Below are 14,512 nucleotides of genomic sequence, written 5' to 3'. Positions count from 1 at the left end.
AGAGCTCTTTGGCAATTGTCAGAGCTGAACAAATTCACACAGCAGTTGATGGATCAGCTCTTGAGAACAGGATGTGGTTATCAGCTACTTTTCTTGTCACCTCAGCCGTTTAGCTTTGCTTACGACTAGTCTAACCTACACTATATTTTTAGCAAACTAGAAACTGTTTCTTGAAGGTGTATATGAATGAAGGCAAATTTGCTCAATCAGCAAGGCTCTTGTCTTTGATATCTGACTACAAATATTTTCATTCTGAATGCACATCAAGGGTTTTCATACAGTGTGGCCTTTGTACCCAATGTATAGCATGACATTGTCATATACACACAAAGTTTTCTCCATGCCCACGTTTAGCACTTTGCCATTTACTGTAAAATACTGAGTAAATATTTGTAAGTCTTTTATAAATACATGACAAATTAAGAACAATCTCATCATACATCTGAGGTGTAATTACAATATAGTGAACAATAATCTCATTTTACATTTATTTATATTAATTACACTTATATTTTAACAGGCATTTGACATATTGATTATTGTTTATTAGTTGACTTGAGAGCAAAATGTTTCCATGTAACAGCTCTACAGTAATGAAGGGCTGCATTACTTAAAATCTCACAAATAACTCCTTAAGGGCTGCAAAACAGTTGTGCAAGTGTATTTATAGGCTTGAAAGGTCAAGAAATCAGTGAAGTGCAAGTCCTTGCACATTATCTTCATCTACAAACCCTCCTGTTTTTGATACTTGATGTTATCTCTATTTCCTGTTTATGCTGATCTGATCTTGCAGACATTAAATCATTAGATGTGTTAAATCATTCAACAAGAGCTTCCATCTTGCTCTCTACTATTCAGCCTGATTAGAGATCAGCATTAATAGAAGGAGAGAGAGTTTATGTGAATTTATTCAAAGGGTGTTAAATTAGTGTAGAGCTGTTTCTCGATCAGCTTTATGTATTCCACATATTCATACCAAGACCACTGTAAAGACAGAAATCTGACCCCAGATCAGCTTTGCTCAAGGGTGCTTAATAATAAACTGTTTAGTTTGTAATGAAGTTTAATGAATAAACTGCTCAATTTGAATTACAGTCCAGCTCTCAAGCATTCCTCTTGGTGTTTATGAGCAGATCTCTGTGGAATTCAGCCTCCAGATTCCCAGCTCCACTCTTGCCTCCGGGAGGATCCGTTATCAGAGTGAGTTTGTTAAACACTCCCCGGCCAAAATAGTCAGCGATGACTGAGAACCCATCATGAGAACTTTTTAACTACAAAAGAGAGAGAGAGAGAGAAATGAAGAGAAAGAAATTACAATTGTATTACATTACATTAAATTATATTATATTATATATATGAGATTATACATACAGTTGAAATCATAAGTTTACATACACCTTAGCCAAATACATTGAAACTAAGTTTTTCACAATTCCTGACATTTAATTGTAGAAAACATTCCCTGTCTTGGGTCAGTTAGGATCACTACTTTATTTTAACAATGTGAAATGTCAGAATACTATTAATAAATGTCTTTACTATTAGAATTATTTATTTCAACTTTAATTCTTTCATCACATTCCCAGTGGGTCAGAAGTTTACATACACTTTGTTAGTATTTGGTATCATTGCCTTTAAATTGTTTAACTTGGGTCAAACATTTTGGGTAGCCTTCCATAAGCTTCTCACAATAAGTTGCTGGAACTTTGGCCCATTCCTCCAGACAGAACTGGTGTAACTGAGTCAGGTTTGTAGGCCTCCTTGCTCGCACATGCTTTTTCAATACTGCCCACACATTTTCTATCAGACTGAGGTCAGGGCTTTGTGATGGCCACTCCAACACCTTGACTTTGTTGTCCTTAAGCCATTTTGCCACAACTTTGGAGGTATACTTGGGGTCATTGTCCATCTGGAAAACCCATGTTGCTTCAATATATCCACATAATTTTCCTTCCTTATGATGCCATCTATTTTGCGAAGTGCAGCAGTCCCTCCTGCAGCAAAGCACCCCCACAACATGATGCCACCCCCATGCTTCACGGTTGGGATGGTGTTCTTCGGCTTGCAAGCCTCACCCTTTTTCCTCCGAACATAACGATGGTCATTATGGCCAAAATGTTCCATTTTTGTTTCATCAGACCAGAAAACTGGCAGTTTTGGAACAGTGGCTTCTTCCTTGCTGAGCAGCCTTTCAGGTAATGCCGATATAGGACTTGCTTTACTGTGGATATAGATACTTGTCTACCTGTTTCCTCCAGCATCTTCACAAGGTCCTTTGCTGTTGTTCTGGGATTGATTTGCACTTTTCGCACCAAACTACATTCATCTCTAGGAGACAGAATGCGTCTACTTCCTGAGCAGTATGATGGCTGCGTGGTCCCATGGTGTTTATATTTGCGTACTATTGTTTGTACAGATGAACGTGGTACCTTCGGGCATTTGGAAATTGCTCCGAAGGATGAACCAGACTTGTGAAGGTCCACAATTGGTTTTTTTCTGAGGTCTTGGCTGATTTCTTTAGATTTTCCCATGATGTCAAGCAAAGAGGCACTGAGTTTGAAGGTAGGCCTTAAAATACATCCACAGGTACACCTCCTATCATAAGCTAATTGGCTAATTGTCTAAAGGATGACATCATTTTCTGGAATTTTCCAAGCTGCTCAAAGGCACAGTTAACTTAGTGTATATAAACTTCTGACCCACTGGAATAGTGATTTACTCAATTAAAAGTGAAACAATCTGTCCGTAAACAATTGTTGGAAAAATTACTTGTGTCATGCACAAAGTAGATCTCCTAAAGACTTGCCAAAACTATAGTTTGCTAATATTCAATCTGTAGAGTGGTTGAAAAATGAGTTTTAATGACTTCAACCTAAACGCATGTAAACTTCTGACTTCAACTGTATCTATATTCAACCTGATTTATTGTTACATAACTCCCTAGCAGAGCACCCAGTTATCGATAAATAAACACATTGACATGCACACCAATACAATAACAACAGAAAATCGGTTTATTCAGGAAATCCGACAACGCATGAAAACAGTGTATACATGAGACTTGTAAACAAATCTAATAATTGGATTATTCTCTGCTTTTGATGTCAAGAAGTAAACAGACTTGTGCACATGTGATAAGCCAATTAGAACGCTGGTAAAAGTGCAACGTGAAATCAGACTAATGGGCAAAAAAATCGACAAGTGCTGATCGCTATTTGCTTAACCCTAAAAAGGGCAAGCATATAAAGGTACCTCTTAAAATGAATTGCAATTTTCACACATTAGGACCCACATAATAATCTTCCATGTTTTTTATCCCCCCATAAAATATTGCTTTTATTTTTTTATAGTGTAAAAGGTTTTAAATATTTATCTGTTTCTCACCCACACCTTTCATATTGCTTCTAAAGATATGGATTTAATCACTGGAGTCTTATGGATTGCTTTTATGCTGCTTTTAAGCTTCAAAGTTTTGGCCACCATTCAGTTGCATTGTATGGACCTACAGAGCAGAGATATTCTTCTAAAAATCTTTGTTTGTGTTCAACAGAAGAAACGAGGGTGAGTAAATTATAAGAGAATTGTCATTTTTGGGTGAACTATTCATTTAAAAAGGAATGGAATGCATTAATGAAAAAATAATAATAATCAAGATGAAATGTGTTAAATGACTGACAGCCCTTGTATTTAATTTAATATTAATATTGGCAGATTTGATTATTAAAATATGTGCTAAAAATGCATTTCACACCTGTCTGTTGAAATGGTCATGCAGATCTCGTTTCTGATCTTGAGCACGCAGCATATCCATGACCTTCCTGTTCTCAGGAGTGCAGGTGGGGCACTCCGCCTCACTTTCAGCATAGCTCTCTAAGCAGTGCTGGTGAAAGGAGTGGCCGCACAGGAAGTGCACAGATGGCAACTCTAGCGGGCTGTTACACATACTACACTTGATCTTCTGAAAAATCTTTGCACTGAAATAGGAACAAAAACTTTAATAATTGCAGTTGGTAAGTGATTTACAGTGATAAATGTGCACTAATATGGCACATTACAATAAATGAGATCGTCCATAGTAATCAGTTAAAAGGGAATGTAAGAATGCTTGATTTGCTCACCAGGATTTGAGTTCTTGTATCTCAGCACGGAGGTGGGCCGTCTCGTCTCTGTACTGTCGAATCTTCCTTTCATCTTCCTCAATCTGTTGTGTCTCTCTCTCCAGTTTACTTATCAAATAGTCTTTAATGATTGACAGTGAGGCTGTGGAGTTATGGGCTAAGGTCTGCACCACTACAAAACAGATGGTAGACATACAGTATATGCTGAATAGTATGGAAAACACTAGATTGCAGTGATCTGGTTCATCAACAGGACAGAGATGGACAAGAACTTTCTATAGCATGACCGAAATAATGAAATGTGGTGTTAAAAGTTTAGGTCATTATGTTTCCATATGTGAAAACCACAAATAAGTCATTATTAAATGTCTTCACCCTTTGTGCTGTGCTAAGGCTCAAACAGCTGCAAACCAGATGCACTTTGTATCTTTCTACTCACCCAGAAGTGGAGGCATCAGGTTATTTTTATCAATGTGCTGCAGGACTTCACTAATATAGGCCTTGCAGTTTTCTTCTTTGCGGGCAAAATAGCCCAGCGCTTGTTCCCACAAACACACTTCCTTGTCCCCATAGCACTTACAAGCCTCTACAACTTTTCCGTATTCCTCGTTCTGCATGTGGTAATGCATGATCTGCTGGTACCTGCAGAGAGGGACAATTCTGTTACTAATTAGCCTAGCATTCATGAGATGATTTACTAAACATAACATACATACTTTTGCAGTCAATCAAGGAATTTAGTGAGTAACAACTTAAATTTTGGTATGTCACTCACACAAAGTTATCATATGGATTTAGAAGATGGGGAATATAGTGCACAAGTCATATGGAGTATTTTTATGGTGCCTTTTGTGTCCCAATCCCCATTTTTTCACTGGACAACAGCAGCATGGACATTCTGCAAAATGATTTTATTTTGTGTGTGTGTGTTTATATGTTCTACAAAAGAAGAAAAAAAGTCCTAAGGTTTTGGAACAACACGTAGGTGTACTAAACTGTAAGGATGTGCTTTTCTGTGGGTGATGATTCTCTCATGATTTACTCATCCTCATGCCATCCAAGATGTGTAACACTTTCTTTCTCCTGCTGAACACAAATAAAGATTTTTAGAAAAATATTTAGCTCTGTTGGTCCTCAAAATGCAAGTTAATGGTAATCAAATTTTGAAGCTCCAAAAGGCATATAAAGGTAGCATTAAAGTAATCCATTAGACTCCAGTGGTTTTATCCATAACTTTAGAAGCGATATGATAGGTGTGGTTGAGAAACAGATCAATATTTAAGTCCTTTGTACCTATAAATGTTCACTTTTAATTTCACATTCTTCTTCTTTTGTTTTTTGGCAATTCATATTCTTCAGAAATACCTCCTGGGCAGGGAGGAGAATCTAAAATAAAGGAGGACTTATCACCCACACCTATCACATAACTTCTGAAGATATGAATTTAACCACTGGAGTTGTATGAATTACTTTTATGCTGCCTTTATATGCTTTTTGGAGCTTCAAAGTTCTGGCCACCATTCACGTGCATTGTATTGACCTACAGGGCTGAAATAATTTAAAAATCTTTATTTGTGTTCTGCAGAAGAAAGAAAGTCATACACATCTGGGATGAGTAAATGATGAGAGAATTTCCATTTTTGGGAGAACTATTTCTTACTTTATGTAAGGAGTCTTTTAAATAATGACAGTCTTTTCACTTGTCCTCCTCTAGAATACAAATAGTTTGTATGCAGCTGGACAACTGAATGACAGTTGCTTTCTGAATAGGCGAGAATGACAGTTGACACTCGGAGAATGCTAAAGGCAATGGAGATGAAAAGTGAGAAAAATCACTCACAGCATGCCCTTTTCATAAAGATACAGCACTCCTTCTTTGAAGTTGTGCATCTGGCAGAGGACCAGGGCCTTGTCAAACACAGTGTTGTCACTCCTCAGCAGGGACAATGCTGCCTCCTGCAGGACCTTCTTCTTCTGCCAGTAAAAGAAAGAGAAATTAATTTTATAAATGCTTTCCCAACAGCAAGCGAACAAGAGAATTAACTACATTTTTAAATATTTGGATTTTACCTATTTAAACCTATAAATCAAATTTACTATAGATATACAAATATATACAGTATATACAGAGAGAGAGGGAAAATTTGTGGGTTTAAAGTTTTTTATATAAACTATAAATGTACAAAAGTGAAAACATTCATACCTTTGACTATTACTTTAAAATAAAACTATAAGGGCTGCCAAAAGATTGAAATACTTAAAACAATTAAATTATTTTTTTTACATTTTTTTATTTATTTAAGTGGTTTAACCTAACCTCTGGGTCCTGTTCATGCGCCCAGTCCTGCAGTCTGAGCTCTAGCAGAGTGTCATATACTCCCTCAGGAGAGAACGGATCCACCACTATCATATGTTCCAGGAACGCTCGCAGTTCTCGTGGGTTATTGGCAAAGACAGGAATGAACTCCTCTGGACTGGCCTGAGTTTTCGTCATTTGAAAAAGTCCAAAAAAAAGAGTTTTAAATTAGAAATGTCCCGATACCATTTTTTTTTTTTTTTTTTGAGAACAAGTACGAGTTCCTTTTTGGTACTTGCCGATACCAAGTGTGGTACCTGTTTTATTACGTTTTATTTTTTTCTGAATTACACATCAGCAGTTTATTTCAATTTTATCAACAAAATGGTGTTTAGATAAATGAATTCATTACAACTTTAATCAAATTAAAATATAACAATACTTTTTCAACATAGTATGGCATTATTTTTATCAGATGAAGTACTTGTATACAGAACCTCACAGCACAATTCAAAAATACAACATTGGAGTTATGTTTTGTCAAATAAAGTGCTGTATAACAGAGCATCGCAAATTTGAGATATTGCTTAGATATAACACAATTACTATGTATTTATTATTAGTAGTAGTAGTATTACAGTTACTATTCCATACCTATATAGTAATGATCTATTTCTGTTGTACTTTTTTCAATTTAAATTGAGCTTTTATTTTGTAGTGTTTCTTTGTTATGACGGAAGCTTCTCAATTACGGAAAAGCAAGACGCTACGTGACTCAAAGTGATTATTAAACTGCAAAAGGCTGCTAAATAAATATGTAGTCTGTATGTGCCTTGTGCTACATAGTGAAATAATGCTCTGCTCACTGTCATCTACTAAAAACAGAGTGTGCGATGCTCACAGTGGTGTTTTCTGTGTATGAGCCAAGGAGCTCTAAAAGGTTTGAGCACTTTGTGTCTTTATGTCAACATAACACTGGCTCAACACATTCACAAGCGCTCACATTTGAAGTGCGCAGCACATGCAAACTATATATTTATTTCATTAAATTGCAGCCTGTGCTGTTAAATAATCTCAATAGTACATAATGTGATTTTAATTTGTACGCTGAATGTTTACGTAATGAAATACGTCATCAGTATTTGGTATCAGAGCATTTTTACAAGCACGAGTACAAGTACATGAGTGCGATATCAGACCTGATACCGACATCAGTATCAGGACATCCCTAGTTTAAATTCATCCACTGCCTCAGGAGCAACGCCAAAACTCACTATGTTCTTCAGAATGTCACGTTATACGATGTTACAAAAGTGATTCTATTTAAGTTACCTTGTTCCCTGCAGTCCTGTCCAGACTGTCCCTGTCGGTTGAGTCTTTGCTGGGGTGGTAGTCTGTGCAAAGGCGCTTTAGGAGGATGGTGGTGCTCTCAGGCACGTGGTGCATCAGAGTTTTACCATAACGCTTCATATTACTCTCTGCCTGCTCAAATGGCAACCTTCCTATGTAGCGCAAAGCCTCCTGATAATTCTGAAAGTATAAAGTATAGGCCTATTTAAAATAGATTTATAATGAACATAGCAGAAGACAAAATTAAACACTATATGGACAATATATTGTCACACTTCCTCACTGCTCATCCAAGTTCACCTTCAAATCCTCAAGCTGGATCTTCAGATACCATTCATGATGCATGTGTCTCTCTGCCAGAAACACGGCATGACTGTGATAACCAGCCTGGCGCAACACCTTGATGGCAATCTCGACATCAAAATGCACCTCACCTTCTTTGCACTACAATCATAGGAGAGATGCAGATCATGAGTTAAAAGTATGAGCCTTGGTGTTATGGTAAAAGTAACACTGAATTTTAAAAAAACAATTTTTGCTTTAAAGTGTTAGTTCACCCAAAAATGAAAACTCACTCATCATTTACTCACCCTCATTCCATCACAGATCTGTATGAATTTCTTTCTTCAGCAGAACACAAATGAAGTCTTTAAAAGAAAATCTCAGCTCTATAGGTCCATACAATGCAAGTGAATGGTGAACACAATTTTGAAGCTCCAAATAGCACATAAAGGCAGTGTAAAAGTAATCCATACAACTCCAGTGGTTTAACCCATGTCTTCTGAAGTGATCCAATTGATTTTGAGTGAGAACAGACCAAAATATAACTCCTTTTTCACTGTACATCTTGACATCAGCAGTCTCCTTGGCGATCATGATCTCAAGCTCGATTAAAATAGTTAGCGCCATCTAGCGCTTAGCGCACTGTCAAGCACTAGGAAGTGTAATTGAGCTTGAAAGCTTGAAAGCTTGAAATCATGAAATCATGAAATCATTTATAGTAAAAAGTAGATACATTGTTCTCTGTTCTTACCCAACACCAAATGGAATGTTTCAAAAGACATTGATTAATCCACCAGAGTCTCATTGATAACTTTTATGCTGCCTTTCTGTACGTTTTTTATCTTCAAAGTTTTGGTGGTCACCATTCACTTGCATTGTATGGACCTACAGAGCTGAGATATTCTTCTAAAAATTATTTGTGTTGTTCTGCAGAAAAAACTCATTTTTGGGTGACGTTTTCCTTTAATTGTTGATTAAGACACTTTATAGATTAAGACAGTATATGGATTCTAATTATAGTTGAAATGATTCTATATATGGATTTAGATAAATTAAATCCCCTGTTATATACCTTTATGAACTCCTCCAGTTTGGAGCTGTCCTTCAGTTTGGTGTAGCAGTTAAGCAGCAGAGTAGTGTGGTCAGCATTCGCCAGGGACTGCCTATGGAGAGCCTGTAAGTACGCTGTCAAGTTATGTATCCTCTGTGCATCCAAAAACTTTCGGATTACATACGATGGCTCAAGCTTCCCAATGGTGCTGAGAAAGAAAGCAGACCATGAATAATCATAAATTCGTAAAGTTTAACAGTTCTCTAAAATCTGAACTGAACACCAACCGGATATACTGTTGTATAGCTCCATCGTGATCTCCTTTGTGGTAGAGATGGTCTCCATACTGTCTGAATATCTCCGACAGACCATCATTATCCAAGTGTTGACTCTTAGCCAAGTTAATGGCCATCACAAATAGGTTCTTCTTAAAAAGCATCTATGCAACACAAAAATAAATCTACACTTTAACAATAAATATTAATTATAAAGCACAATACTATTTAATAACAGTTTAAACAAAATTTCAGTTTTAGAATTACTGTGCTAACCTCTAACTTGGTCTGTGTGTCCTTTTCTTGCAGCATATACACAGTTCTGTCTCTCGTTAGGACATAGAAAGACCCCCACTCTGCCAGAACGTCAACAACATCATCGAATGTGGCACTATATGCTATAAACTTGTTGTCCAGGTCGTAAATTGTAAGGATGTGCTTTTCTGTAGGGGATGTCTCTCTGCTACCATAATCAGATCTGTACAAATTTCAGGATGTTAAAAAATAGGATACATAACAACTACATTTCAAAGGAATGGTTCACCCAAAACTGAAAATTCTCTCATCATTTACTCATCCTCATGCCATCCCAGATGTTCTGCAGAACACAAACGAAGATTTTTAGAAGAATATTTCAGCTCTGTTGGTCCACTCAATGCAAGTGAATGGTGACCAGAACTTTGAAGCTCCAAAAAGCATATGAAGGCAGCATAAAAGTAATCCATACGGCTCCAGTGGTTAAATCCATGTCTTCCGAAGCAATCCAATCTGTTTTGGGTGAGAACAGACCAAAATGTAACTCCTTTTCACTATTAATCTTGACAGCAGCAGTCTCCTTGGCGATCATGATTTCAAGCTCCATTAAACTTGCAAGCACCAACTAGTGCTCTGTACATGCATCAAGCACTAGTATGTGTAATCGAGCTTAATATCATGATCATGTCTAGAGACTGCAACGGCAAGATGTACAGTGAAAAAGGAGTTACATTTTGCTGTTCTCGCCAAAAACTGATTGGATCGCTTCAGAAGGCATGAATTAAACCATTGGAGTCATATGGATTACATTTATGCTGCCTTTATGTGCTTTTTGGAGCTTCAAAGTTTTGGTCACCATTCACTAGCACTGTATGGACCAACAGAGCTGAAATATTCTTCCAAAAATCTTGATTCCGGAATTGTCATTTTTTGGTGAACTATTCCTATAAAGCAAATAAGAGATAGATATTCCCTGCAATATAAATGAGTCCTACTTGCTAGGTGACTTGTTATTGTGTGTTAGCAGCAGTAGGTATCCTCTGTGCCACTGAGCCAGAAGCTTGTGCCCATCGAAAGCAAAGCAGGGTCCTCTCTCATCCGGCTGATACAAATACACACAGTCATCTCCAGCCACTATGAACTGTGAGTCTTGTGAGGGGTCTGTGAGTGCCGAGCAGCGGAGAGGGCAGCCATGTGTGTCCAATTCTATACGAGGGTACTCTTTCACGGACAACGTGTAACACTGTCAACACACACAGAGTTATGAATGAGCCCTGCTGTCAATTCTGTACCATTTTAATTTGGATTTCAAATATCTGCATTCACAAATGTAGGGAAAATAGATTCAGGGGGTACTAGTGAGTACCTGTACTTTTTCCAACATAGCAACAAATAGGTGTATGACTTTGCCAGCCTGCCGGAAAGCCAGCCCTGTGATTGGACAGTTGCCCTCATGGAGGCTGATAGTTTTGCTGTGTCTGTCTCTGGTGATGTCACCCTTTGTCAGCACAACACTGCCATCTGTAAAACCTGAGCATTTGTTGCAGACATTGTATATACTGAAATGACTCACATAATGACCAAGCTATTATTACCAAGTTACACTTTCTTGTAAATGACACAGAAGAAACCAGTCTAACACTATCCAATCAAATGTAACTGGATATTTGTATACAAACAAACAAACTCCTACCAATAGCCATGAAATTGAGGTTTTCATGTACACTAAGACAAGACACTTCAGTGGGTTTGTTTCCAGGTATGGCAGGGAATATCCTGGTACACAGAGGACTGCCGCTGTCCCTCTTATCAAGGTTCCATACTTTAACCTGTGAACACATAAACACACACCCAAACTCTTTAAACAACACTTTTTTTTTTTCTTTAGTAACTGCATTCACATTCTGCTTCAGTAGACTTCTGATCTCATTCTTACCAGAGGATTGATGCCCGGCTCATCTTGCCCCACTGACACCAGGATGTTGTGCTGTTTCAACTGATACAGGTGTGCCACACGCATCTTATAAGCTTGAAAGCTAGAAATCTGCAGGGAGCGGCTCAAAAACCAGATCTGTCCATCCAAATGTGGATTCGTTGAGTTAAGCGTAAACATATGACAAAAGATATCAGGTAAATGGGGCTGGGTGTGAGATTTTGGGATAAATGCAAGATTGCACATACGTGTGACAGCTGCAATTACCAATGATACTGAACCGACTTGCTACAGTCCATAAAAAAATATTTAAAATTTTAAAAAAATATTTTAAAATTGCATACGACTATAATTATGAAATACACTGTAGTCTGTTGGTATTACTGTTGTATGACAGTGTCGTCATTGCTGGCTCGCGACAAGCATGACTTCAGCATTATAAGGATATCTCCAAGCACAATATGTCCTCGGCCTGAATCACAGGCCGATATACCTATAGGCAGTTGGAAATTCTTCCCATTTTCACTCGGATCTTTGACCGTTTCTTTATCGAAAAACACAAATCGCCTCCACTGCAAGAATGCTGCCATTTTCCAAGCAATTCCTGTTTTCAAAATCACGTGACTCACATTACGGTCATGTGATCAATGGCTGACGATTAAAAAAAAAAAAGAAAAAAAAAAAGTACACAACAGATGTAAAAACTGATAATATATTTACTCATTTGATTTAGACGGTGCTTATAATTATTATGAGCATAAACGTCCGGCTCGCAAACGAATCATTCTTGAGAACCGATTCTTTTCAGTGAACAGGCTAAATCAGTTCACCAATCAGACTGAATCGAGAACAGATTGCGTCTCGACACTGTACTTAAAGGGACAGTTCACCCAAAAATGAAAATTCTCTCATCATTTATTCAACCTCATACCATCCCAGATGTAAATGCTGAACACAAAAGATGATTTTTAGAAGAGTATTTCAGCTCTGTAGGTCCTCACAATGCAAATCAATGAGTACCAACATTTTGAAGCTCCAAAATGCACATAAAGGTAGCATAAAAGTAATCCATTAGACTCCAGTGGTTAAATAAATAGGTGTGGGTAAGAAACAGATCAATATTTAAGTCCTTTTTTACTACAGATTCTCCTCCCTAACAAATAGGTGGCAATATGCACGATTAATGTGAATCGGCAAAACAAAAGAAGAAGAATATGAAAGCAGATGTGGAGACTGATAGTAAAAAAGGACTTATTGATCTGTTTCTCACCCACACTAATCAGATTGATTTTGAAGACATGGATTAAATCACTGGAGTCGTATGGATTACTTTTGTGCTGCCATTATATGCTTTCGGAGCTTAAAAATTTTGGTTCCAATTCACTTGCATTATAAGGACCCACAGAACTGAAATATTCTTCTAAAACTCTTCATTTGTGTTTAGCAGAAGAAAGAAAGTCAAACACGGTAAATGATTAGAAAATGTAAATTTTGGGTGAACTATTCCTTTTAAGACCAAAACACTAAAAGCTCTAATGGAGCATTTGACAGATAGATATGCATAGGCTTCGTTTGGAGGCTGTGGAAAGAGCCGTGTCTGTTTAAAATCAAGCATAAATACAGTGAATGTACCTTTTTCACACTCCGGGTTTTGGGATGCGGGAATAAATGATTGCACGGTAAACTTTGACAGCGGGGAATGGAAGTGAATGGGAGACCACAGCAAATATTATTTTCACTTACCCATTTGCTCCAAGGGCAAAATAAAAAAATCACTATTACATTTGAATGAAAAATAAATAAATAGAGTGGATTAAGACAGTCAGATGGGAGAAGATGGTAAATATACTGTCACTCTCTCAGCAGCTGTAATAGAAACCCCCTTGCAGCTGTGGTAATTAATTTTTTTGAACTAATTCCAGGGTAATATAACACAAAGCATAATGTTATAAACTTGCACTCAATATTTAAAAAAATCATAACATGAAAAATGTTTGCTAGATTTACGCTGCTAAATAAGGCAGAAATGCATCATAAGGTCTATTGGATTCCAAAAAAGCACACTGGACCCACCTCTCTAAAACTCTCATTGGTCAATAAATGCCTATGTCATTCAGATTACATTGCGGCAAAAGTTGAAATGTTCTGAACTTTTGGTTATATGAGGGAGCGTTAAATTTGGAAACCCTTAACCCTCTCTTCCTTCCGTAACATCACTGTTAAAATCAACGCATTTGCAGCGTTCTCTCTGATGTAGCGTAAACTCTAGTGTGTAGGCGGCCAAATCCACTCGCCTCGAATGTGTCCAACTCTCCGACTCGAAATGAGCTGAGAACCGGGAGTAATGTGACCCTACAACTAGTGGTGTCTGTGCTAACGCTTCTTTGCAATCACGACTCGCTCCGACCAGTTTTTCTATCGGACTTAACGATCCCGTTGCATATGCATTAACAATTTTACTATTATTATTTTTATTTCTAATATAATACAGACTCTCAGATTCAGTATACTGTTAATTTATAAATGAATAAATAATGTAAATTATTATTTTTATGCTATTTTTCATTTTTTGTGGATTACGATTCCACAAAATCTATGTAACATCTATGTAGTCCACACAAAAAGTCCCTGTCAACAATTATTATAAATTCATTATTATCATTTCACAACCTTTAGCTCTTGTTCTTTTCTTTGTGTTTGTTTGTTTGTTTGTTTTTTTCATCTGTAACTGCTTCCATTTCTAAAGCAAAAATGTTGGCATTAATAAAAAAGAAACGTTTTCGAGTCAACATTATACTGATCACCTGTCCAGTGAAATTAACCGTTCGAAAGAACCGGTCTGAGGAAATGAATCGGATTTCCCATCACTACTTGGACTACATCAACAGGAGCATTAAAAACTACAAATAGTCGCGCAGTCGTTAAGTTCCTCTAATTAACGTGGACCAATCA

The 14,512-nt window shown here is 37.2% G+C and overlaps 1 protein-coding gene across 2 annotated transcripts; it reads right to left on the bottom strand.

Moving 5' to 3' along the window:
* Positions 1-474: 474 nt before the first annotated feature.
* Positions 475-12,172, bottom strand: LOC127432895 (vacuolar protein sorting-associated protein 11 homolog). Of its 2 annotated transcripts, none has more exons than XM_051684403.1 (16): positions 12,009-12,172; positions 11,564-11,712; positions 11,321-11,456; positions 10,994-11,157; positions 10,623-10,870; positions 9,649-9,850; positions 9,385-9,536; positions 9,119-9,305; positions 8,065-8,208; positions 7,747-7,944; positions 6,436-6,597; positions 5,959-6,092; positions 4,558-4,760; positions 4,119-4,290; positions 3,752-3,974; positions 475-1,271 (listed from the first exon to the last, which is right to left on the bottom strand). In XM_051684403.1, the coding sequence occupies exons 1-16, from the start codon at positions 12,148-12,150 to the stop codon at positions 1,104-1,106; spliced, it is 2,784 nt and encodes a 927-aa protein (XP_051540363.1). In that variant the 5' UTR covers positions 12,151-12,172; the 3' UTR covers positions 475-1,103. The 2 variants fall into 2 exon arrangements, with proteins under 2 accessions (XP_051540363.1, XP_051540364.1); XM_051684404.1 differs by having other exon boundaries at positions 5,959-6,089.
* Positions 12,173-14,512: the final 2,340 nt, after the last annotated feature.

Source organism: Myxocyprinus asiaticus, chromosome 42 (genome assembly GCF_019703515.2).
Source record: "Myxocyprinus asiaticus isolate MX2 ecotype Aquarium Trade chromosome 42, UBuf_Myxa_2, whole genome shotgun sequence".
NCBI classification, from domain to species: Eukaryota; Metazoa; Chordata; class Actinopteri; order Cypriniformes; family Catostomidae; genus Myxocyprinus; species Myxocyprinus asiaticus.
The sequence above is the reverse complement of the archived record's forward strand: the minus strand, read 5'-3'. Positions and strand labels throughout refer to the sequence as shown.

Coding starts and splice junctions, on each gene's coding strand:
- LOC127432895 (XM_051684403.1), bottom strand. CDS start 12,150: ATGGCAGCATTCTTGCAGTGGAGGCGATTTGTGTTTTTCGATAAAGAA. Junction 9,537..9,648: donor ACACACAGACCAAGTTAGAG/GTTAGCACAGTA, acceptor TGTGTTGCATAG/ATGCTTTTTAAGAAGAACCT. Junction 7,945..8,064: donor TCCAGCTTGAGGATTTGAAG/GTGAACTTGGAT, acceptor TTATACTTTCAG/AATTATCAGGAGGCTTTGCG.